This window comes from Heptranchias perlo, chromosome X (assembly GCF_035084215.1).
Source record: "Heptranchias perlo isolate sHepPer1 chromosome X, sHepPer1.hap1, whole genome shotgun sequence".
NCBI lineage: Eukaryota > Metazoa > Chordata > Chondrichthyes > Hexanchiformes > Hexanchidae > Heptranchias > Heptranchias perlo.
In genome coordinates this window covers 986384-1010383 of record NC_090370.1, presented here as the reverse complement: position 1 = coordinate 1010383, position 24000 = coordinate 986384, and the positions used below count along the sequence as shown (strand labels likewise).

Below are 24000 nucleotides of genomic sequence, written 5' to 3'. Positions count from 1 at the left end.
CCCACAGTTTGGGGGAGGGTGACGAGCCCCCACAGTTTGGGGGAGACGAGGTGTCCCCACAGTTTGGGGGAGGGCGAGGAGACCCCCCACAGTTTGAGGGAGGGTGAGGAGTCCCTCACAGTTTGGGGGAGGGTGACGAGCCCCCCACAGTTTGGGGGAGGGTGCGGAGTCCCCCACAGTTTAGGGGGAGGTGAGGATTCCTCACAGTTTGGGGGGTGGGTGAGGAGCCCCCCACAGTTTGGGGGAGGGTGCGGAGTCCCCCACAGTTTGGGGGAGGCGAGGTGTCCCCACAGTTTGGGGAGACGAGGTGTCCCCACAGTTTGGGGGAGACGAGGTGTCCCCACAGTTTGGGGGAGGCGAGGTGTCCCCACAGTTTGGGGGGAGGGTGAGGAGCCCCCCACAGTTTGGGGGAGGTGAGGAGTCCCTCACAGTTTGGGGGAGGGTGACGAGCCCCCCACAGTTTGGGGGAGGGTGCGGAGTCCCCCACAGTTTGGGTGAGGGTGGGGAGCCCCCCACAGTTTGGGGGAGGTGAGGAGCCCCCCACAGTTTGGGGGAGGGTGAGGAGCCCCCCACAGTTTGGGGTAGGGCGAGTAGCCCCGCTCAGTTTGGGGGGAGGCAAGGTGTCCCCCCACAGTTTTTGGGAGGCGAGGTGTCCCCCACAGTTTGGGGGGAGGCAAGGTGTCCCCCCACAGTTTGGGGGAGGCGAGGTGTCCCCCACAGTTTGGGGGAGGCGAGGTGTCCCCCCACAGTTTGGGGGAGGCGAGGTGTCCCCCCACAGTTTGGGGAGGCGAGGTGTCCCCCACAGTTTGGGGGAGGGCGAGGAGCCCCCCACAGTTTGGGGAGGCGAGGAGCCCCCCACAGTTTGGGGGAGACGAGGTGTCCCCCACAGTTTTGGGGAGACGAGGTGTCCCCACAGTTTGGGGGAGGCGAGGTGTCCCCACAGTTTGGGGGGAGGGTGAGGAGCCCCCCACAGTTTGGGGGAGGCGAGGTGTCCCCACAGTTTGGGGGAGGGCGAGGAGCCCCCCACAGTTTGGGGGGAGGGTGAGGAGCCCCCCACAGTTTGGGGGAGGCGAGGTGTCCCCACAGTTTGGGGGAGGTGAGGAGTCCCTCACAGTTTGGGGGAGGGTGACGAGCCCCCCACAGTTTGGGGGAGGGTGCGGAGTCCCCCACAGTTTGGGTGAGGGTGGGGAGCCCCCCACAGTTTGGGGGAGGGTGAGGAGCCCCCACAGTTTGGGGGAGGGTGAGGAGCCCCCCACAGTTTGGGGTAGGGCGAGGAGCCCCGCACAGTTTGGGGGGAGGCAAGGTGTCCCCCCACAGTTTTTGGGAGGCGAGGTGTCCCCCACAGTTTGGGGGGAGGCGAGGTGTCCCCCCACAGTTTGGGGGAGGCGAGGTGTCCCCCACAGTTTGGGGGAGGCGAGGTGTCCCCCCACAGTTTGGGGGAGGCGAGGTGTCCCCCACAGTTTGGGGGAGGGCGAGGAGCCCCCCACAGTTTGGGGGAGGCGAGGAGCCCCCCACAGTTTGGGGGAGACGAGGTGTCCCCACAGTTTGGGGGAGGCGAGGTGTCCCCACAGTTTTTGGGAGGTGAGGAGCCCCCCACAGTTTGGGGGAGGCGAGGTGTCCCCACAGTTTGGGGGAGGGCGAGGAGCCCCCCACAGTTTGGGGGAGGGCGAGGAGTCCCCACAGTTTGGGGGAGGGCGAGGAGCCCCCCACAGTTTGGGGGAGGGCGAGGAGTCCCCCACAGTTTGAGGGAGGGTGACGAGCCCCCATAGTTTGGGGGAGGCGAGGAGCCCCCCACAGTTTGCGGGGAGGCGAGGTGTCCCCACAGTTTGGGGGAGGGTGACGAGCCCCCCATAGTTTGGGGGAGGCGAGGAGCCCCCCACAGTTTGGGGGAGGGTGACGAGCCCCCCACAGTTCGGGGGAGGCGAGGAGCCCCCCACAGTTTGGGGGAGGGTGACGAGCCCCCCACAGTTTGGGGGAGGCGAGGAGCCCCACACAGTTTGGGGGAGGGTGACGAGCCCCCACAGTTTGGGGGAGGGTGACGAGCCCCCACAGTTTGGGGGAGGGTGACGAGCCCCACAGTTTGGGGGAGACGAGGTGTCCCCACAGTTTGGGGGAGGGCGAGGAGACCCCCCACAGTTTGAGGGAGGGTGAGGAGTCCCTCACAGTTTGGGGGAGGGTGACGAGCCCCCCACAGTTTGGGGGAGGGTGCGGAGTCCCCCACAGTTTAGGGGGAGGTGAGGATTCCTCACAGTTTGGGGGGTGGGTGAGGAGCCCCCCACAGTTTGGGGGAGGGTGCGGAGTCCCCCACAGTTTGGGGAGGCGAGGTGTCCCCACAGTTTGGGGGAGACGAGGTGTCCCCACAGTTTGGGGGAGACGAGGTGTCCCCACAGTTTGGGGGAGGCGAGGTGTCCCCACAGTTTGGGGGGAGGGTGAGGAGCCCCCCACAGTTTGGGGGAGGTGAGGAGTCCCTCACAGTTTGGGGGAGGGTGACGAGCCCCCCACAGTTTGGGGGAGGGTGCGGAGTCCCCCACAGTTTGGGTGAGGGTGGGGAGCCCCCCACAGTTTGGGGGAGGGTGAGGAGCCCCCCACAGTTTGGGGGAGGGTGAGGAGCCCCCCACAGTTTGGGGTAGGGCGAGTAGCCCCGCTCAGTTTGGGGGGAGGCAAGGTGTCCCCCCACAGTTTTTGGGAGGCGAGGTGTCCCCCACAGTTTGGGGGGAGGCAAGGTGTCCCCCCACAGTTTGGGGGAGGCGAGGTGTCCCCCACAGTTTGGGGGAGGCGAGGTGTCCCCCCACAGTTTGGGGAGGCGAGGTGTCCCCCCACAGTTTGGGGGAGGCGAGGTGTCCCCCACAGTTTGGGGGAGGGCGAGGAGCCCCCACAGTTTGGGGGAGGCGAGGAGCCCCCCACAGTTTGGGGGAGACGAGGTGTCCCCCACAGTTTTGGGGAGGCGAGGAGCCCCCCACAGTTTGGGGGAGACGAGGTGTCCCCACAGTTTGGGGGAGGCGAGGTGTCCCCACAGTTTTTGGGAGGCGAGGAGCCCCCCACAGTTTGGGGGAGGCGAGGTGTCCCCACAGTTTGGGGGAGGGCGAGGAGCCCCCCACAGTTTGGGGGAGGGCGAGGAGTCCCCACAGTTTGGGGGAGGGCGAGGAGCCCCCCACAGTTTGGGGGAGGGTGACGAGCCCCCCACAGTTTGGGGGAGGGCGAGGAGTCCCCCCACAGTTTGAGGGAGGGTGAGGAGCCCCCCACAGTTTGGGGGAGGGCGAGGAGCCCCGCACAGTTTGGGGGGAGCCAAGGTGTCCCCCACAGTTTGGGGAGGCGAGGTGTCCCCCACAGTTTGGGGGAGGGCGAGGTGTCCCCCACAGTTTGGGGGAGGGCGAGGTGTCCCCCACAGTTTGGGGGAGGCGAGGTGTCCCCACAGTTTGGGGGAGACGAGGTGTCCCCACAGTTTGGGGGAGACGAGGTGTCCCCACAGTTTGGGGGAGGCGAGGTGTCCCCACAGTTTTTGGGAGGTGAGGAGCCCCCCACAGTTTGGGGGAGGTGAGGAGTCCCCACAGTTTGGGGGAGGGCGAGGTGTCCCCCACAGTTTGGGGGAGGCGAGGTGTCCCCACAGTTTGGGGGAGGGTGAGGAGCCCCCACAGTTTGGGGGAGACGAGGTGTCCCCACAGTTTGGGGGAGGCGAGGTGTCCCCACAGTTTGGGGGAGGGCGAGGTGTCCCCCACAGTTTGGGGGAGGTGAGGAGCCCCCCACAGTTTGGGGGAGGGCGAGGAGTCCCCCACAGTTTGGGTGAGGGTGCGGAGTCCCTCACAGTTTGGGGGAGGGTGACGAGCCCCCCACAGTTTGGGGGAGGGTGCGGAGTCCCCCACAGTTTGGGTGAGGGTGGGGAGCCCCCCACAGTTTGGGGAGGGTGAGGAGCCCCCCACAGTTTTTGGGAGGTGAGGAGCCCCCCACAGTTTGGGGGAGGCGAGGTGTCCCCCACAGTTTGGGGGAGGCGAGGTGTCCCCACAGTTTGGGGGAGGGTGAGGAGCCCCCCACAGTTTGGGGGAGGGCGAGGAGCCCCCCACAGTTTGGGGGAGGCGAGGTGTCCCCACAGTTTGGGGGAGGGTGAGGAGCCCCCCACAGTTTGGGGGAGGCGAGGTGTCCCCACAGTTTGGGGGAGGGCGAGGAGCCCCCCACAGTTTGGGGGCGGGTGAGGAGCCCCCCACAGTTTGGGGGAGGTGAGGTGTCCCCACAGTTTGGGGTAGGGCGAGGAGCCCCCCACAGTTTGGGGGAGACGAGGTGTCCCCACAGTTTGGGGGCGTGGTGGAATGCACAAACACACTTTCGAGCGACCGTTTCTGAGTTGGACTTTTCCAGTTCACTCGCAGGAAATGTCATGACTTGATGGATGAACACACTGTTCATTTTAAGCACTGACCTCCCAGGCACCCTCCGTTTCGGAGAGACATTCTGACACCTCCAGATCCTGTCGCTGAGGGACTCCGTGCAAACAAAGGCAAAGCAGCTTCGCCCCTTTCAAAAGGTGACTCGATTAATTTCCCCATTCCCGCCCAAATGCTTGGAAGAATGAAGAGAGGGAATGCGTGAGGTGGTGCATTTGGTAGAAAGAATAAGGAGGTCACACACTGCTCGGATAATAAGAGTCTTAAATGGGGGTAGAGGGGCAGAGGGATCTGGGGGTACAGATACACAAATCACTAAAATAGCAACGCAGGTTAATAAGGCCATAAAAAAGGCAAATCAAACACTGGGGTTAATTTCTAGAGGGATAGAATTGAAAAGCAGAGAAGTTATGTTAAACTTATATCGAACCTTGGTTAGACCACACTTGGAGCACTGCGCACAGTTCTGGTCTCCATATACCTTGGTTAGACCACACTTGGAGCACTGTGCACAGTTCTGGTCTCCATATACCTTGGTTAGACCACACTTGGAGCACTGTGCACAGTTCTGGTCTCCATATACCTTGGTTAGACCACACTTGGAGCACTGTGCACAGTTCTGGTCTCCATATACCTTGGTTAGGCCACACTCGGAGCACTGTGCACAGTTCTGGTCTCCATATACCTTGGTTAGACCACACTCGGAGCACTGTGCACAGTTCTGGTCTCCATATACCTTGGTTAGACCACACTTGGAGCACTGTGCACAGTTCTGGTCTCCATATACCTTGGTTGGACCACACTTGGAGCACTGTGCACAGTTCTGGTCTCCATATACCTTGGTTGGACCACACTCGGAGCACTGTGCATAGTTCTGGTCTCCATATACCTTGGTTAGACCACACTTGGAGCACTGTGCACAGTTCTGGTCTCCATATACCTTGGTTGGACCACACTTGGAGCACTGTGCACAGTTCTGGTCTCCATATACCTTGGTTGGACCACACTTGGAGCACTGTGCACAGTTCTGGTCTCCATATACCTTGGTTAGACCACACTTGGAGCACTGTGCACAGTTCTGGTCTCCATATACCTTGGTTAGACCACACTTGGAGCACTGTGCACAGTTCTGGTCTCCATATACCTTGGTTAGACCACAGTTGGAGCACTGTGCACAGTTCTGGTCTCCATATACCTTGGTTGGACCACACTTGGAGCACTGTGCACAGTTCTGGTCTCCATATACCTTGGTTAGACCACACTCGGAGCACTGTGCACAGTTCTGGTCTCCATATACCTTGGTTAGGCCACACTCGGAGCACTGTGCACAGTTCTGGTCTCCATATACCTTGGTTAGACCACACTTGGAGCACTGTGCACAGTTCTGGTCTCCATATACCTTGGTTAGACCACACTTGGAGCACTGTGCACAGTTCTGGTCTCCATATGCCTTGGTTGGACCACACTTGGAGCACTGTGCACAGTTCTGGTCTCCATATACCTTGGTTAGACCACACTCGGAGCACTGTGCACAGTTCTGGTCTCCATATACCTTGGTTAGGCCACACTCGGAGCACTGTGCACAGTTCTGGTCTCCATATACCTTGGTTAGACCACACTTGGAGCACTGTGCACAGTTCTGGTCTCCATATACCTTGGTTAGACCGCACTCGGAGCACTGTGTACAGTTCTGGTCTCCATGTACCTTGGTTAGGCCACACTTGGAACACTGTGCACAGTTCTGGTCTCCGTATACCTTGGTTAGACCACACTCGGAGCACTGTGCACAGTTGTGGTCTCCATATACCTTGGTTAGGCCACACTTGGAACACTGTGCACAGTTCTGGTCTCCATATACCTTGGTTAGACCACACTTGGAGCACTGTGCACAGTTCTGGTCTCCATATTATAAAAAGGATATAGAGGCACTGGAGAAGGTGCAATAAAAGATTCACAAGGCTGATATCAGAACTGAGAGGGTTATAACTATCAGGAAAGGCTGAACAGGCTGGGGGTCTTTTCTCTAGAAAAGAGAAGGCTGAGGGGTGACCCTGATAGAGGTCTTTAAAATTATGAAGGGGTTCAATAGGGTAGACGTAGAGATGATGTTTCCACTTGTGGGGGGAGACCAGAACTAGGGGGCCATAAATATAAGATAGTCACTAATAAATCCAATCGGGAATTCAGGAGAAACCTCTTTACCCAGAGAGCGGTGAGAATGTGGAACTCACTCCCACATGGAGTGGTCGAGGGGAATAGTGTAGATGGATTTAAGGGGAAGCTGGATAAACACATGAGGGAGAAAGGAATAGAAGGATATGGTGATAGGGTGAGATGAAGCAGGGAGGGAGGAGGCTCGTGTGGAGCATAAAGGCCAGCACGGACCAGACGGGCCAAACGGCCTGTTTCTGTGCTGTATTTTCAAAGTAACTCGATTTTAAAAGGGGGTGCAGGAACAGGGAGACCTGGGAGGGGTCACGTACACAAATCTTTGAAGGTGGCAGGACAGGTTGAGAAGGCTGTTAAAAAAGCATACGGGATCCTGGGCTTTATAAATAGAGGCACAGAGTACAAAAGCAAGGAAGTCATGCTAAACCTTTATTAATCACTGGTCAGGCCTCAGCTGGAGTATTGTGTCCAATTCTGGGCACCGCACTTTAGGAAGGATGGTCAGGGCCCTCGGAGAGGGTGCGGAGGAGATTTACCAGATCGGTCCCAGGGATGAGGGACTTCAGTTATGTGGAGAGACTGGAGAAGCTGGGAATTGTACCTGCCGTGGGAGTGTTTGATGGGACAGTGTAGAGGGAGCTTTACTCTGTATCTAACCCTGTACCTGACCCTGGGAGTGTTTGATGGGACAGTGTAGAGGGAGCTTTACTCTGTATCTAACCCTGTACCTGACCCTGGGAGTGTTTGATGGGACAGTGTAGAGGGAGCTTTACTCTGTATCTAACCCTGTACCTGCCCTGGGAGTGTTTGATGGGACAGTGTAGAGGGAGCTTTACTCTGTATCTAACCCTGTACCTGCCCTGGGAGTGTTTGATGGGACAGTGTAGAGGGAGCTTTACTGTGTATCTAACCCTGTACCTGCCCTGGGAGTGTTTGATGGGATAGTGTAGAGGGAGCTTTACTCTGTATCTAACCCTGTACCTGACCCTGGGAGTGTTTGATGGGACAGTGTAGAGGGAGCTTTACTCTGTATCTAACCCTGTACCTGCCCTGGGAGTGTTTGATGGGACAGTGTAGAGGGAGCTTTACTCTGTATCTAACCCAGTACCTGCTCTGGGAGTGTTTGATGGGACAGTGTAGAGGGAGCTTTACTCTGTATCTAACCCTGTACCTGCCCTGGGAGTGTTTGATAGGACAGTGTAGAGGGAGCTTTACTCTGTATCTAACCCTGTACCTGACCCTGGGAGTGTTTGACGGGACAGTGTAGAGGGAGCTTTACTCTGTATCTAACCCTGTACCTGACCCTGGGAGTGTTTGATGGGACAGTGTAGAGGGAGCTTTACTCTGTATCTAACCCTGTACCTGCCCTGGGAGTGTTTGACGGGACAGTGTAGAGGGAGCTTTACTCTGTATCTAACCCTGTACCTGCCCTGGGAGTGTTTGATGGGACAGTGTAGAGGGAGCTTTACTCTGTATCTAACCCTGTACCTGCCCTGGGAGTGTTTGACGGGACAGTGTAGAGGGAGCTTTACTCTGTATCTAACCCTGTACCTGCCCTGGGAGTGTTTGACGGGACAGTGTAGAGGGAGCTTTACTCTGTATCTAACCCTGTACCTGCCCCTGGGAGTGTTTGATGGGACAGTGTAGAGGCAGCTTTACTCTGTATCTAACCCTGTACCTGCCCTGGGAGTGTTTGATGGGACAGTGTAGAGGGAGCTTTACTCTGTATCTAACCCTGTACCTGCCCTGGGAGTGTTTGACGGGACAGTGTAGATGGAGCTTTACTCTGTATCTAACCCTGTACCTGACCCTGGGAGTGTTTGATGGGACAGTGTAGAGGGAGCTTTACTCTGTATCTAACCCTGTACCTGCCCTGGGAGTGTTTGACGGGACAGTGTGGAGGGAGCTTTACTCTGTATCTAACCCTGTACCTGCCCTGGGAGTGTTTGATGGGACAGTGTAGAGGGAGCTTTACTCTGTATCTAACCCTGTACCTGCCCCTGGGAGTGTTTGATGGGACAGTGTAGAGGGAGCTTTACTCTGTATCTAACCCTGTACCTGACCCTGGGAGTGTTTGATGGGACAGTGTAGAGGGAGCTTTACTCTGTATCTAACCCTGTACCTGCCCCTGGGAGTGTTTGATGGGACAGTGTAGAGGGAGCTTTACTCTGTCTCTAACCCTGTACCTGCCCTGGGAGTGTTCGATGGGACAGTTCGGAGAGTCACCATCTAACCTGTCATGTAAGGTTTTCTGGGGTCTACGTGCAGATCAGATCAGATCAGAAGTGAGATTTGCCGTGAAATTTGCTCTTCCTTCCTGTAATGCTGCGTCTCTCAACCACTGCCTGCTGTTCTAACCACTGATAACTGCACTCATCCTGTCTGGCGCCTTCTAGAATCCTCTGCACACGTTTGCTTTGTCTCCCGCCTCCCGCCCTCCCTAAACTCCAGCTCATCCAAAACTCTGCTGCCCCCCCCCGTATCCTAACTCGCACCGAGTCCCGTTCACCCGTCACCCCCTGCGCTCGCTGACCTACATCGGCTCCTGGTCTGGGAACGCCTCGATTTTAAAATTCACCTCCTCCTGTTCACATCCCTCCAGCCCCTACGACCCTCCCAGATCTCTGCGCTCCTCCGATTCTGGCCTCTTGTCCATCCCCCCGATTTCCATCGCTCCCACCATTGGCGGCCGTGCCTTCAGCCGCCCGGGCCCCGAGCTCTGGAATTCCCTCCCTAAACCTCTCCGCCTCTCTCTCTCTCCCCCTTTAAGACACTCCTTAAAATCTCCCTCTTTGACCGAGCTTTCGGTCACCTGTCCCTAATATCTCCTCGTGTGGCTCGGTGTCTGATTTTACGCTCCTGTGAAGCTCCTTGGGGGGACGTTTTACTGCGTTAAAGGCTCTGTATAAATGCAGGTTGTTATTCTTGTCAAGGCTCAGATCTTTCAGACTTCAATTGTTGTTTAGTCCGAGAATTTTGCAGATTGAGAAAGTTTCAGGCGGCAAGTCAGAAGGAGGCAGCAGTTTTAAGGATTTTCCTGCACCTGCAGCACCAGGTGTGACACCTGGGCTGAGGTGTGACGTCCAGATGTGACGTCTGGTGATTAACGCGCGAGGCGTGAATTACGGGCATGCAGATGGAGTGTTTTTAATCGATTAAATAATTACTCCCGAAACAGAACAGTTTGTCAGCACGTGGCTCAGCGGGGTAGCTCTCTGTCTCTCTCTCTCTCTCTCTCCGTCTCTGTCTCTCTCTGTCTCCATCTCTGTCTCTGTCTCTCTCTCTCTCTCCGTCTCTGTCTCTCTCTGTCTCCATCTCTGTCTCTGTCTCTCTCTCTCTCTCCGTCTCTGTCTCTTTCTGTCTCTTTCTGTCTCTCTCTGTCTCCGTCTCTGTCTCTGTGTCTCTCGTCCTCTCTCTCTCTCTCTCTGTCTCTCTCTTTGTTTCTCCGTTTCTCGCCCTCTCTCTGTCTCTGTCTCTCTCTCTGTCTCTCTCTATCTCTCTCTCTGTGTCTCTTTCTGTCTCTCTCTCTCTCTCTCTCCGTCTCTGTCTCTTTCTGTCTCTCTCTCTCTCTCCGTCTCTGTCTCTCTCTGTCTCCATCTCTGTCTCTGTCTCTCTCTCTGTGTCTCTCTCTGTCTCTCTCTCTCTGTCTCTCTCTCTCTGTCTCTCTCTGTGTTTCTCTGTTTATCGCCCTGTCTCTGTCTCTCTCTCTGTCTCTCTCTATCTCTCTCTCTGTGTCTCTTTCTGTCTCTCTCTCTCTCTCCGTCTCTGTCTCTTTCTGTCTCTCTCTCTCTCTCCGTCTCTGTCTCTCTCTGTCTCCATCTCTCTCTCTCTCTGTCTCTCTCTCTCTGTCTCTCTCTCTCTGTCTCTCTCTCTCTGTCTCTCTCTATCTCTCTTTCTGTGTCTCTCGCCCTCTCTCTGTCTCGCTCTCTCTCTCTCTCTGTCTCTCCTCTCTCTCTCTCTCTCTCTGTGTCTCTGTCTCTCTCTTTCTGTCTCTCTCTCTCTGTCTCTGTCTCTCTCTCTGTCTCTCTCTCTCCCTCTTTCTGTGTCTCTCGCCCTCTCTCTCTCTCTCTCCTCTCTCTCTCTCTCTCTCTCGCCCTCTCTCTCTCTTCTCTCTCGCCTCTGAGTCAGAAGGTCGTGGGTTCGAGCCCCCACTCCAGAGACTCGAGCCCCATAATCCTGGCCGACACTCCCAGTGCAGTACTGAGGGAGCGCCGCACTGTCGGAGGGTCAGTACTGAGGGAGCGCCGCACTGTCGGAGGGTCAGTACTGAGGGAGCGCCGCACTGTCGGAGGGTCAGTACTGAGGGAGCGCCGCACTGTCGGAGGGTCAGTACTGAGGGAGCGCCGCACTGTCAGAGGGTCAATACTGAGGGAGCGCTGCACTGTCGGAGGGTCAGTACTGAGGGAGCGCCGCACTGTCGGAGGGTCAGTACTGAGGGAGCGCCGCACTGTCGGAGGGTCAGTACTGAGGGAGCGCCGCACTGTCGGAGGGTCAGTACTGAGGGAGCGCCGCACTGTCGGAGGGTCAGTACTGAGGGAGCGCCGCACTGTCGGAGGGTCAGTACTGAGGGAGCGCCGCACTGTCGGAGGGTCAGTACTGAGGGAGCGCCGCACTGTCGGAGGGTCAGTACTGAGGGAGCGCCGCCCTGTCGGAGGGTCAGTGCTGAGGGAGCGCCGCACTGTCGGAGGGTCAGTACTGAGGGAGCGCCGCACTGTCGGAGGTGCCGTCTTTCGGATGAGACGTTAAACCGAGGCCCCGTCTGCCCCTCTCGGGTGGGTGTAAAAGATCCCACGGCCGCTATTTCGAAGAAGAGCAGGGGGGGGGGAGTTCTCCCCGGTGTCGATATCCACCCCTCGACCAACATCACTGAAAAAAGAAAAGTTTAACAGCTCGTTCATCGCATTACTGCTGACGGGATCTTGCTGTGCGCCAAATGGCTGCCGCATGCGAAGCACTTTGAGAGGCCTGCGGGGGATGCGCATCAGACCTTATGTAGGAACATAGTGAACACAGGAACAGGAGGAGGCCATTCAGCCCCCTCGAGCCTGTTACACAGGAACAGGAGGAGGCCATTCAGCCCCTCGAGCCTGTTACACAGGAACAGGAGGAGGCCGTTCAGCCCCCTCGAGCCTGTTACACAGGAACAGGAGGAGGCCGTTCAGCCCCTCGAGCCTGTTACACAGGAACAGGAGGAGGCCGTTCAGCCCCCTCGAGCCTGTTACACAGGAACAGGAGGAGGCCGTTCAGCCCCTCGAGCCTGTTACACAGGAACAGGAGGAGGCCATTCAGCCCCCTCGAGCCTGTTACACAGGAACAGGAGGAGGCCATTCAGCCCCCTCGAGCCTGTTACACAGGAACAGGAGGAGGCCATTCAGCCCCTCGACCCTGTTACACAGGAACAGGAGGAGGGCCATTCAGCCCCTCGAGCCTGTTCCGCCATTCAGTCAGATCATGGTTGATCCGTATCTTAACCCCATTTGTTCCCTATCCCTCGATACCCAACAAAAATCTATCGATCTCAGTCTTGAAATTTCCAATTGACCCCCAGTCTCAACAGCTTTTTGGGGGGAGAGAGTTCCAGATTCCCACTCCCCCTTTGTGTGAGGAAATGCTTCCCGACATCACCCCTGAACGGCCCGGCTCTGATTTTGAGGTTCTGCCCCCCCCGCCCTTGTTCTGGACTCCCCCCACCAGAGGAAATAGTTTCTCTCTATCGACCCTATCGAATCCTTTAATCATCTTAAACCCCTCGATGAGATCACCCCTTAATCTCCTACACTCGAGGGAATACGAGCCCGGTCTGTGCGACCTGTCCTCGGAATTTAACCCCTTTTAGCCCCCACCCCGGGTATCGTTCTGGTGAATCTGCTCTGCACCCCCTCCAGAGCCGATATATCCCTCCTGAGGTGGTAAGTGCAAAGATTTTTTGTGCTGCTGTGCAGCCTGGGGTTCAGTGTAAGTCACATTGAGTCCAATCAAAGACTTCTGTAAACTACAGATAAGGCGACCGCAGCCCAGTCAGGCTTCAGATCAGACGAGGCCCGAGGCACAAAACTCAGAACACAAAAGCCTTTTGAGCACAGATTACGTCAAGAACTTCCCAGAAACATCCTGCTCACCCTACTTCCAAGGAAGCAGTGTGATTACAATGGGAGTGAATGGGAAGGGGACGGGCCCATTGGGATTGTGTACAGTGGGAGCGAATGGGAAGGGGTCGGGTCCATTGGGATTGTGTACAGTGGGAGTGAATGGGAAGGGGCCGGGTCCATTGGGATTGTGTACAGTGGGAGTGAATGGGAAGGGGTCGGGTCCAATGGGATTGTGTACAGTGGGAGTGAATGGGAAGGGGTCGGGCCCATTGGAATTGTGTACAATGGGAGTGAATGGGAAGGGGACGGGCCCATTGGGATTGTGTACAGTGGGAGCGAATGGGAAGGGGTCGGGTCCATTGGGATTGTGTACAGTGGGAGTGAATGGGAAGGGGCCGGGTCCATTGGGATTGTGTACAGTGGGAGTGAATGGGAAGGGGTCGGGTCCAATGGGATTGTGTACAGTGGGAGTGAATGGGAAGGGGCCGGGTCCATTGGGATTGTGTACAGTGGGAGTGAATGGGAAGGGGTCGGGTCCAATGGGATTGTGTACAGTGGGAGTGAATGGGAAGGGGTCGGGCCCATTGGAATTGTGTACAGTGGGAGTGAATGGGAAGGGGTCGGGTCCATTGGGATTCTGTACAGTGGGAGTGAACGGGAAGGGGTCGGGTCCATTGGGATTCTGTACAATGGGAGTGAACGGGAAGGGGTCGGGTCCATTGGGATTGTGTACAGTGGGAGTGAATGGGAAGGGGTCGGGTCCATTGGGATTCTGTACAGTGGGAGTGAATGGGAAGGGGTCAGGTCCATTGGGATTGTGTACAATGGGAGTGAATGGGAAGGGGTTTGGTCCATTGGGATTGTGTACAATGGGAGTGAATGGGAAGGGGTCGGGTCCATTGGGATTGTGTACAGTGGGAGTGAATGGGAAGGGGTCGGGTCCATTGGGATTCTGTACAGTGGGAGTGAATGGGAAGGGGTCGGGTCCATTGGGATTGTGTACAGTGGGAGTGAATGGGAAGGGGTCGGGTCCATTGGGATTCTGTACCGCGGGAGTGAATGGGAAGGGGTCGGGTCCATTGGGATTGTGTACAGTGGGAGTGAATGGGAAGGGGTCGGGTCCATTGGGATTCTGTACCGCGGGAGTGAATGGGAAGGGGTCGGGTCCATTGGGATTCTGTACCGCGGGAGTGAATGGGAAGGGGTCGGGTCCATTGGGATTCTGTACAGTGGGAGTGAATGGGAAGGGGTCGGGTCCATTGGGATTCTGTACCGCGGGAGTGAATGGGAAGGGGTCGGGTCCATTGGGATTCTGTACCGCGGGAGCGAGACTCGGTGAGACCGCTGACTCAGGGGTAAAGAGCTAACTTTAGCAAGTGACCCCTCCTGGAGAACACGTGCGCAGATGATGGGCAAAGAGAGTAACCGGGCTCGCTCGTGGCCCGCTGCTGCAGTCGAATAGCTGGCGGAGCCTCACCGTCCAGGCTCTAGCGGCCAATCGCCAGCGCGGGGCGTGAGGCCCCCCCGGGGAACTGCGCCCCCCCGCGAGACGCCAGGTTGCCCCGTCTTTGCTGGGGCTTGTCTGCACGCGGTTACTGTGCTATCTGCGTCAGAGGAGAGATCGAGCAGCCTCAGTGTTTGTCGTGTAAATATCTGTGGGCGTCGTCGGTCCCTTTTCTTTCGAACATACGAGCCTAATCTCCCGGGCTCCACCCTCCTCCTACTCCTCCCCCCACTTCCACTGAGCAAATACAGAGTTCTCAGCAGTTGAAGGTGACCTTCTACGAAACTGCTCGGTTCAAACCACAAAAAGCTCAGTCGCTGTCAGCTCAGACTTTGTTTCCAATTTTGGCTCCTGAATGGACCTCCTCCTGTTCCTGCTTGACAGGTTCGAGGGGCTGAATGGCCTCCTCCTGTTCCTGCGAATCAGATTCGAGGGGCTGAATGGGCCTCCTCCTGTTCCTGAGTAACAGGCTCGAGGGGCTGAATGGGCCTCCTCCTGTTCCTGCGTGACAGGTTCGAGGGGCTGAATGGCCTCCTCCTGTTCCTGCGTGACAGGTTCGAGGGGCTGAATGGCCTCCTCCTGTTCCTGCGTGACAGGTTCGAGGGGCTGAACGGCCTCCTCCTGTTCCTGCGTGACAGGCTCGAGGGGCTGAATGGCCTCCTCCTGTTCCTGCGTGACAGGCTCGAGGGGCTGAATGGCCTCCTCCTGTTCCTGAGTAACAGGTTCGAGGGGCTGAATGGGCCTCCTCCTGTTCCTGAGTAACAGGCTCGAGGGGCTGAACGGCCTCCTCCTGTTCCTGTGTAACAGGTTCGAGGGGCTGAATGGCCTCCTCCTGTTTTTGTGTTCTCTCTCCATCATCATCTTCCGTCTCTGCATCTCTCTCACTCTGTTCCTCAATCTCTGTCCCCCGTTTACTCTCTCCTTTCGAACGCAGGAACAGGAGGAGGCCATTCAGCCCCTCGTGCCCGTGCTGGCCCTTTGAAAGAGCCGTCCCCCGTTAGTCCCCCCCCCCCCCCGTAGCCCCGCACATTTTTGTCTCTCAACGCACGTTCTCCGGACGGCGTGCCCAGCAACACAACCACTACACGACCGCACCCCCTTTTCGAATAATTAGCCAAGCAACCTTTGCGGGGGTGGGGGGGCGGGGGGTGCGGAGAGATGAGGGGAATTTGTTTTAGGGCAGCGAGTCATGATGATCTGGAACGCGCTGCCTGAAAGGGGGTGGTGGGAGCAGATTCGATAGCGACTTTCAGAAGGGGAATCGAAGGGGGGAGAATTTGCAGGTCTTTCAAGGGGCCAGCACGGGGACAATGGGCCGAGCGGCCTCCCTCCAGCGCTGTGCGATTCCAGTGCAATCCGTCGACCGGTAGATTTGTACCCTGCTCAGCGGACTCTCCGTCTTGTGTTTTTTTTTTCTCCAGACGCCAATCTCCGAGCTCCCGGGCTCAGAACAGTGCGAAGACATGAGGCAGGTAGGTGCGGCTCCCCCATTCCCCGGGGTCTCCCACTCTAAAGGGGTGCGGGAATCGGCTAATGTCCGGCAATAGCAAGTGTGCTCCGCCCCGTTCCTCCGGGGGCTCGAGATCTCTCCCCAATACACCCTTAGGGGTTAATATCCACCCCCAGTATACCCTACGGTACATCTCCCCCCAGTATACCCTACGGTACATCTCCCCCCAGTATACCCTACGGTACATCTCCCCCCAGTATACCCTACGGTACATCTCCCCCCGGTATACCCTACGGTACATCTCCCCCCAGTGTACCCTACGGTATATCTCCCCCTGTATATCCTATGTATATCTCCCTCCAGTATACCCTACGGTACATCTCCCCCCAGTATACCCGACGGTACATCTCCCCCCAGTGTACCCTACGGTATATCTCCCCCTGTATATCCTATGTATATCTCCCTCCAGTATACCCTACGGTATATCTCCCCCTGTATATCCTATGTACATCTCTCCCCCAGTATACCCTACTGTATATCTTCCCCCCCAGTATACCCCACTATATATCTCCCCCCAGTATACCCTACGGTATATCTCCCCCTGTATATCCTATGTACATCTCTCCCCCAGTATACCCTACTGTATATCTTCCCCCCCAGTATACCCGACTGTATATCTCCCCCTGTATATCCTATGTACATCTCTCCCCCATTATACCCTACTGTATATCTCCCCCCAGTATACCCTACTGTATATCTTCCCCCCCAGTATACCCCACTATATATCTCCCCCCAGTATACCCTACGGTATATCTCCCCCTGTATATCCTATGTACATCTCTCCCCCAGTATACCCTACTGTATATCTTCCCCCCCAGTATACCCTACTGTATATCTCCCCCATTATACCCTACTGTATATCTCCCCCCAGTATACCCTACTGTATATCTTCCCCCCCAGTATACCCCACTATATATCTCCCCCCAGTATACCCTACGGTATATCTCCCCCTGTATATCCTATGTACATCTCTCCCCCAGTATACCCTACTGTATATCTTCCCCCCCAGTATACCCTACTGTATATCTCCCCCAGTATACCCTACTGTATATCTCCCCCCAGTATACCCTACTGTATATCTCCCCCCAGTATACCCTACTGTATATCTCCCCCCAGTATACCCTACTGTATATCTTCCCCCCCAGTATACCCTACTGTATATCTCCCCCAGTATACCCTACTGTATATCTCCCCCAGTATACCCGACTGTATATCTCCCCCAGTATACCCTATTGTATATCTCCCCCAGTATACCCTACTGTATATTCCCCCCAGTATACCCTGCTGTATATCTCCCCCAGTATACCCTACCGTATATCTCCCCCCAGTATACCCTGCTGTATATCTCCCCCAGTATACCCTACCGTATATCTCCCCCAGTATACCCTATTGTATATCTCCCCCCAGTATACCCTACTGTATATTCCCCCCAGTATACCCTGCTATATATCTCCCCCAGTATACCCTACTGTATATCTCCCCCAGTATACCCTATTGTAAATCTCCCCCAGTATACCCTACCTTATATCTTCCCCCCAGTATACCCTACCGTATATCTCCCCCAGTATACCCTACCGTATATCTCCCCCAGTATACCCTACCGTATATCTTCCCCCCAGTATACCCTACTGTATATCTCCCCCAGTATACCCTACCGTATATCTCCCCCAGTATACCCTATTGTAAATCTCCACCAGTATACCCTACTGTATATTCCCCCCAGTATACCCTGCTGTATATTCCCCCCAGTATACCCTACTGTATATCTCCCCCCAGTATACCCTACCGTATATCTCCCCCCAGTATACCCTACTGTATATTCCCCCCAGTATACCCTGCTATATATCTCCCCCAGTATACCCTACTGTATATCTCCCCCAGTATAACCTACTGTATATCTCCCCCCAGTATACCTACTGTATATCTCCTCCCAGTATACCCTACCGTATATCTCCCCCCAGTATACCCTACTGTATATCTCCCCCCAGTATACCCTACCGTATATCTCCCCCAGTATACCCTACCGTATATCTCCCCCAGTATACCCTACCGTATATCTTCCCCCCAGTATACCCTACTGTATATCTCCCCCAGTATACCCTACCGTATATCTCCCCCAGTATACCCTATTGTAAATCTCCACCAGTATACCCTACTGTATATTCCCCCCAGTATACCCTGCTGTATATTCCCCCCAGTATACCCTACTGTATATCTCCCCCCAGTATACCCTACCGTATATCTCCCCCCAGTATACCCTACTGTATATTCCCCCCAGTATACCCTGCTATATATCTCCCCCAGTATACCCTACTGTATATCTCCCCCAGTATACCCTACTGTATATCTCCCCCAGTATACCCTGCTATATATCTCCCCCAGTATACCCTACTGTATATCTCCCCCAGTATACCCTACTGTATATCTCCCCCCAGTATACCTACTGTATATCTCCTCCCAGTATACCCTACCGTATATCTCCCCCCAGTATACCCTACTGTATATCTCCCCCCAGTATACCTACTGTATATCTCCCCCAGTATACCCTACTGTATATCTCCCCCAGTATACCCTATTGTAAATCTCCCCCAGTATACCCTACTGTATATTCCTCCCAGTATACCCTGCTGTATATCTCCCCCAGTATACCCTGCTGTATATCTCCCCCAGTATACCCTACTGTATATCTCCCCCCAGTATACCCTGCTGTATATTCCCCCCAGTATACCCTACTGTATATTCCCCCCAGTATACCCTATTGTATATCTCCCCCCAGTATACCCTACTGTATATCTCCCCCAGTATACCCTACTGTATATCTCCCCCCAGTATACCCTACTGTATATCTCCCCCCCAGTATACCCTACTGTATATCTCCCCCCAGTATACCCTGCTGTATATTCCCCCCAGTATACCCTACTGTATATTCCCCCCAGTATACCCTATTGTATATCTCCCCCCAGTATACCCTACTGTATATCCTCCCCAGTATACCCCACTGTATATCTCCCCCAGTATACCCCACTGTATATCTCCCCCCAGTATACCCTACTGTATATCTCCCCCCAGTATACCCTACTGTATATTCCCCCCAGTATACCCTACTGTATATTCCCCCCAGTATACCCTATTGTATATCTCCCCCCAGTATACCCTACTGTATATTCCCCCCAGTATACCCTACTGTATATCCCCCCCAGTATACCCCACTGTATATCTCCCCCAGTATACCCCACTGTATATCTCCCCCCAGTATACCCTACCGTATATCTCCCCCCAGTATACCCTACTGTATATCTCCCCCCAGTATACCTACTGTATATCTCCCCCCAGTATACCCTACCGTATATCTCCCCCCAGTATACCCTACTGTATATCTCCCCCCAGTATACCTACTGTATATCTCCCCCACTATACCCTACTGTATATCTCCCCCCAGTATACCTACTGTATATCTCCCCCAGTATACCCTATTGTAAATCTCCCCCAGTATACCCTACTGTATATTCCCCCCAGTATACCCTGCTGTATATCTCCCCCAGTATACCCTGCTGTATATCTCCCCCAGTATACCCTACTGTATATCTCCCCCCAGTATACCCTGCTGTATATTCCCCCCAGTATACCCTACTGTATATTCCCCCCAGTATACCCTATTGTATATCTCCCCCCAGTATACCCTACTGTATATCTCCCCCAGTATACCCCACTGTATATCTCCCCCCAGTATACCCTACTGTATATTCCCCCTCAGTATACCCTACTGTATATCTCCCCCCAGTATACCCTGCTGTATATTCCCCCCAGTATACCCTACTGTATATTCCCCCCAGTATACCCTATTGTATATCTCCCCCCAGTATACCCTACTGTATATCCCCCCCAGTATACCCCACTGTATATCTCCCCCAGTATACCCCACTGTATATCTCCCCCCAGTATACCCTACTGTATATCTCCCCCCCCAGTATACCCTACTGTATATCTCCCCCCAGTATACCCTGCTGTATATTCCCCCCAGTATACCCTACTGTATATTCCCCCCAGTATACCCTATTGTATATCTCCCCCCAGTATACCCTACTGTATATCTCCCCCCCAGTATACCCTGCTGTATATTCCCCCCAGTATACCCTACTGTATATTCCCCCCAGTATACCCTATTGTATATCTCCCCCCAGTATACCCTACTGTATATCCCCCCCAGTATACCCCACTGTATATCTCCCCCAGTATACCCCACTGTATATCTCCCCCCAGTATACCCTACTGTATATCTCCCCCCCAGTATACCCTACTGTATATCTCCCCCCAGTATACCCTGCTGTATATTCCCCCCAGTATACCCTACTGTATATTCCCCCCAGTATACCCTATTGTATATCTCCCCCCAGTATACCCTACTGTATATTCCCCCCAGTATACCCTATTGTATATCTCCCCCCAGTATACCCTGCTGTATATCTCCCCCCAGTATACCCTACCGTATATCTCCCCCCAGTATACCCTACTGTATATCTCCCCCAGTATACCCCTAGGGGTTGATATCTACCCGCCCCTCTCTCGTTGACCCCCCCATCATTGTCCGCTCTGCGATCGCACTCACCCCCGATCTCCGCCCGCCCCTCCCCCAATGACCTTGTTCTCTTTCCCCAGGTCTCCTCTGAGAAGATCCTACGAGCCGGCAGAGTCCTACAGAACGCGGTGCTGTCGGCCGCGCCCAACCTCATGCGTGATCGGAAACGCCACCTCAAGACCTTCCGGTAGGTGGACCGGGCCGCGTGACGGGGCCGCGTGACGGGACATAGTTGCAGGGCCGCGTGACGGGGCCGTGTGACGGGACATAGTGACGGGGCCGCGTGACGGGGCCGCGTGACGGGACATTGTGACAGGGCTGCGTGACGGGGCCGCGTGACGGGACATTGTGACAGGGCCGCGTGACGGGGCCGCGTGACGGGGCCGCGTGACGGGACATTGTGACAGGGCCGCGTGATGGGGCCGCGTGACGGGACATTGTGACAGGGCCGCGTGACGGGGCCGCGTGACGGGACATTGTGACAGGGCCGCGTGACGGGACATTGTGACAGGGCCGCGTGACGGGACATAGTGACAGGGCCGCGTGACGGGGCCGTGTGACGGGACATAGTGACAGGGCCGCGTGACGGGACATAGTGACAGGGCCGCGTGACGGGACATAGTGACAGGGCCGCGTGACGGGGCCGCGTGACGGGACATAGTGACAGGGCCGCGTGACGGGACATAGTGACAGGGCCGCGTGACGGGACATAGTGACAGGGCCGCGTGACGGGGCTGAGTGACAGGGCCGCGTGACGGGACATAGTGACAGGGCCGCGTGACGGGACATAGTGACAGGGCCGCGTGACAGGACATTGTGACAGGGCCGCGTGACAGGACATTGTGACAGGGCCGCGTGACGGGACATAGTGACAGGGCCGCGTGACGGGGCTGAGTGACAGGGCCGCGTGACGGGGCCGCGTGACAGGACATAGTGACAGGGCCGCGTGACGGGGCCGCGTGACGGGACATAGTGACAGGGCCGCGTGACGGGACATAGTGACAGGGCCGCGTGACGGGACATAGTGACAGGGCCGCGTGACGGGACATAGTGACGGGGCTGAGTGACGGGGCTGAGTGACGGGGCTGAGTGACGGGGCAGCGTGACGGGGCCGCGTGACGGGGCCGCGTGACGGGGCCGCGTGACGGGGCCGCGTGACGGGACATAGTGACAGGGCTGAGTGACGGGGCAGCGTGACGGGGCCGCGTGACGGGACATAGTGACAGGGCCGCGTGACGGGGCCGCGTGACGGGGCCGCGTGACGGGACATAGTGACAGGGCCGCGTGACGGGGCCGCGTGACGGGACATAGTGACAGGGCCACGTGACGGGGCAGCGTGACAGGGCATCGTGACAGGGCTGAGTGACGGGACCGTGTGACAGGACTGGATAGAGTTTCTCTCTATCTACTCTATCAACCCCTCGATGAGATCACCCCTTAATCTTCTACACTCGAGGGAACACGAGCCCGGTCTGTGCGACCTGTCCTCGGAATTTAACCCCTTTTAGCCCCCACCCCGGGTATCGTTCTGGTGAATCTGCTCTGCACCCCCTCCGAGCCCGATATATCCTTCCTGATTGGGGGGGTGCCCAGAACTGAGGGCAGTGTCTCCAGATGGGGGTCTGACCAGAGCTTTCAATAACTGGATCATAACTTCCACCCCTGTCATATTCCAGCCCCCTCGAGATAAAGGCCAACATCCCATTAGCCTTTCTGCAGCGGTTCAAGAAGGCGGCTCACCACCACCTTCTCAAGGGGCAATTAGGGATGGGCAATAAATGCCGGCCTCGCCAGCGACGCCCACATCCCGCGAACATAAGAAGTGCGCCTCGTGTGCCTCAGGGATCGGTGCTGGGTCCGCTGTTATTTGTTATTTATATTAATGATTTGGATGAGAATTTAGGAGGCATGGTTAGTAAGTTTGCAGATGACACCAAGATTGGTGGCATTGTGGACAGTGAAGAAGGTTATCTAGGATTGCAACGGGATCTTGATAAATTGGGCCAGTGGGCCGATGAATGGCAGATGGAGTTTAATTTAGATAAATGTGAGGTGATGCATTTTGGTAGATCGAATCGGGCCAGGACCTACTCCGTTAATGGTGGGGCGTTGGGGAGAGTTATAGAACAGAGAGATCTAGGAGTACAGGTTCATAGCTCCTTGAAAGTGGAGTCACAGGTGGATAGGGTGGTGAAGAAGGCATTCGGCATGCTTGGTTTCATTGGTCAGAACATTGAATACAGGAGTTGGGATGTCTTGTTGAAGTTGTACAAGACATTAGTAAGGCCACACTTGGAATACTGTGTACAGTTCTGGTCACCCTATTATAGAAAGGATATTATTAAACTAGAAAGAGTGCAGAAAAGATTTACTAGGATGCTACCGGGACTTGATGGTTTGACTTATAGGGAGAGGTTGGATAGACTGAGACTTTTTTCCCTGGAGAGTAGGAGGTTAAGGGGTGATCTTATAGAAGTCTATAAAATAATGAGGGGCATAGATAAGGTAGATAGTCAAAATCTTTTCCCAAAGGTAGGGGAGTCTATAACGAGGGGACATAGATTTAAGGTGAGAGGGGAGAGATACAAAAGGGTCCAGAGGGGCAATTTTTTCACTCAAAGGGTGGTGAGTGTCTGGAACGAGCTGCCAGAGGCAGTAGTAGAGGCGGGTACAATTTTGTCTTTTAAAAAGCATTTGGACAGTTACATGGGTAAGATGGGTATCGAGGGATATGGGCCAAGTGCAGGCAATTGGGACTAGCTTAGTGGCGTAAACTGGGCGACATGGACATGTTGGGCCGAAGGGCCTGTTTCCATGTTGTAAACTTTTATGATTCTATAAGAAATAGGAGCAGGAGGAGGCCAATCGGCCCCTCGAGCCTGCTCCGCCATTCAATAAGATCATGGCTGATCTGATCCTAACCTCAAATCTAAATTCATGTCCAATTTCCTGCCCGCTCCCCGTAACCCCTAATTCCCTTTACTTCGAGGAAACTGTCTCTGTTTTAAATTTATTTAATGATGTAGCTTCCACAGCTTCCCGGGGCAGCAAATTCCACAGACCTACCACCCTCTGAGTGAAGAAGTTTCTCCTCATCTCAGTTTCGAAAGAGCAGCCCCTTATTCTAAGATTACGCCCCCTCGTTCTAGTTTCACCCATCCTTGGGAACATCCTCACCGCATCCACCCGATCAAGCCCCTTCACAATCTTATATGTTTCAATAAGATCGCCTCTCATTCTTCTGAACTCCAATGAGTAGAGTCCCAATCTACTCAACCTCTCCTCATACGTCAACCCCCTCATCCCCGGGATTAACCGAGTGAACCTTCTTTGTACTGCCTCGAGAGCAAGTATGTCTTTTCTTAAGTGTGGACACCAAAACTGTACGCAGTAGTCCAGGTGCGGATGAAAATCGGCCCCTCTAATTCTCCCTGACTAATGAGGCTGTCTTGTAACCACAGGCAGTGCTGCACTGGGAAAGAGTTGATAGACTTGCTGCTGAAGATGGGCCCTGCTGTTCAAAGTAGGCCTCAGGCCGTGGGGGTATGGCAGGTGCTGGTCGAGGAAGGACTCCTAGTCCATGGTGAGAGCCGTTGTCTTCTGCCCCGTTGCTCGTGACCACCAAAGGCAGTCTCATTTCTTCAACCATGAGTTTCCACTCCCTCTCTCCCGTTCACCTGCACTCCTCTCCTCCGCCACCTGTGGGCCCCTCACCTCTTGTAAAATCCACCTGTTCAAATCCCCTCCTCGCCTCCTCCCTCCCCCTCCCTATCTCC

The 24000-nt window shown here is 55.4% G+C and overlaps 1 protein-coding gene across 1 annotated transcript in view; it reads left to right on the top strand.

Moving 5' to 3' along the window:
* The window catches only part of LOC137306878 (rap guanine nucleotide exchange factor 3-like), a 63408-nt gene that overhangs the window by 6968 nt on the left and 32440 nt on the right, over positions 1-24000 (top strand). Inside the window, exons 2-4 of the mRNA XM_067976267.1 lie at positions 15560-15610; positions 20305-20411; positions 23686-23807. Coding sequence (XP_067832368.1) covers positions 15560-15610; positions 20305-20411; positions 23686-23807 — 280 coding nt within the window. The remainder of the gene's footprint in view (positions 1-15559; positions 15611-20304; positions 20412-23685; positions 23808-24000) is intronic.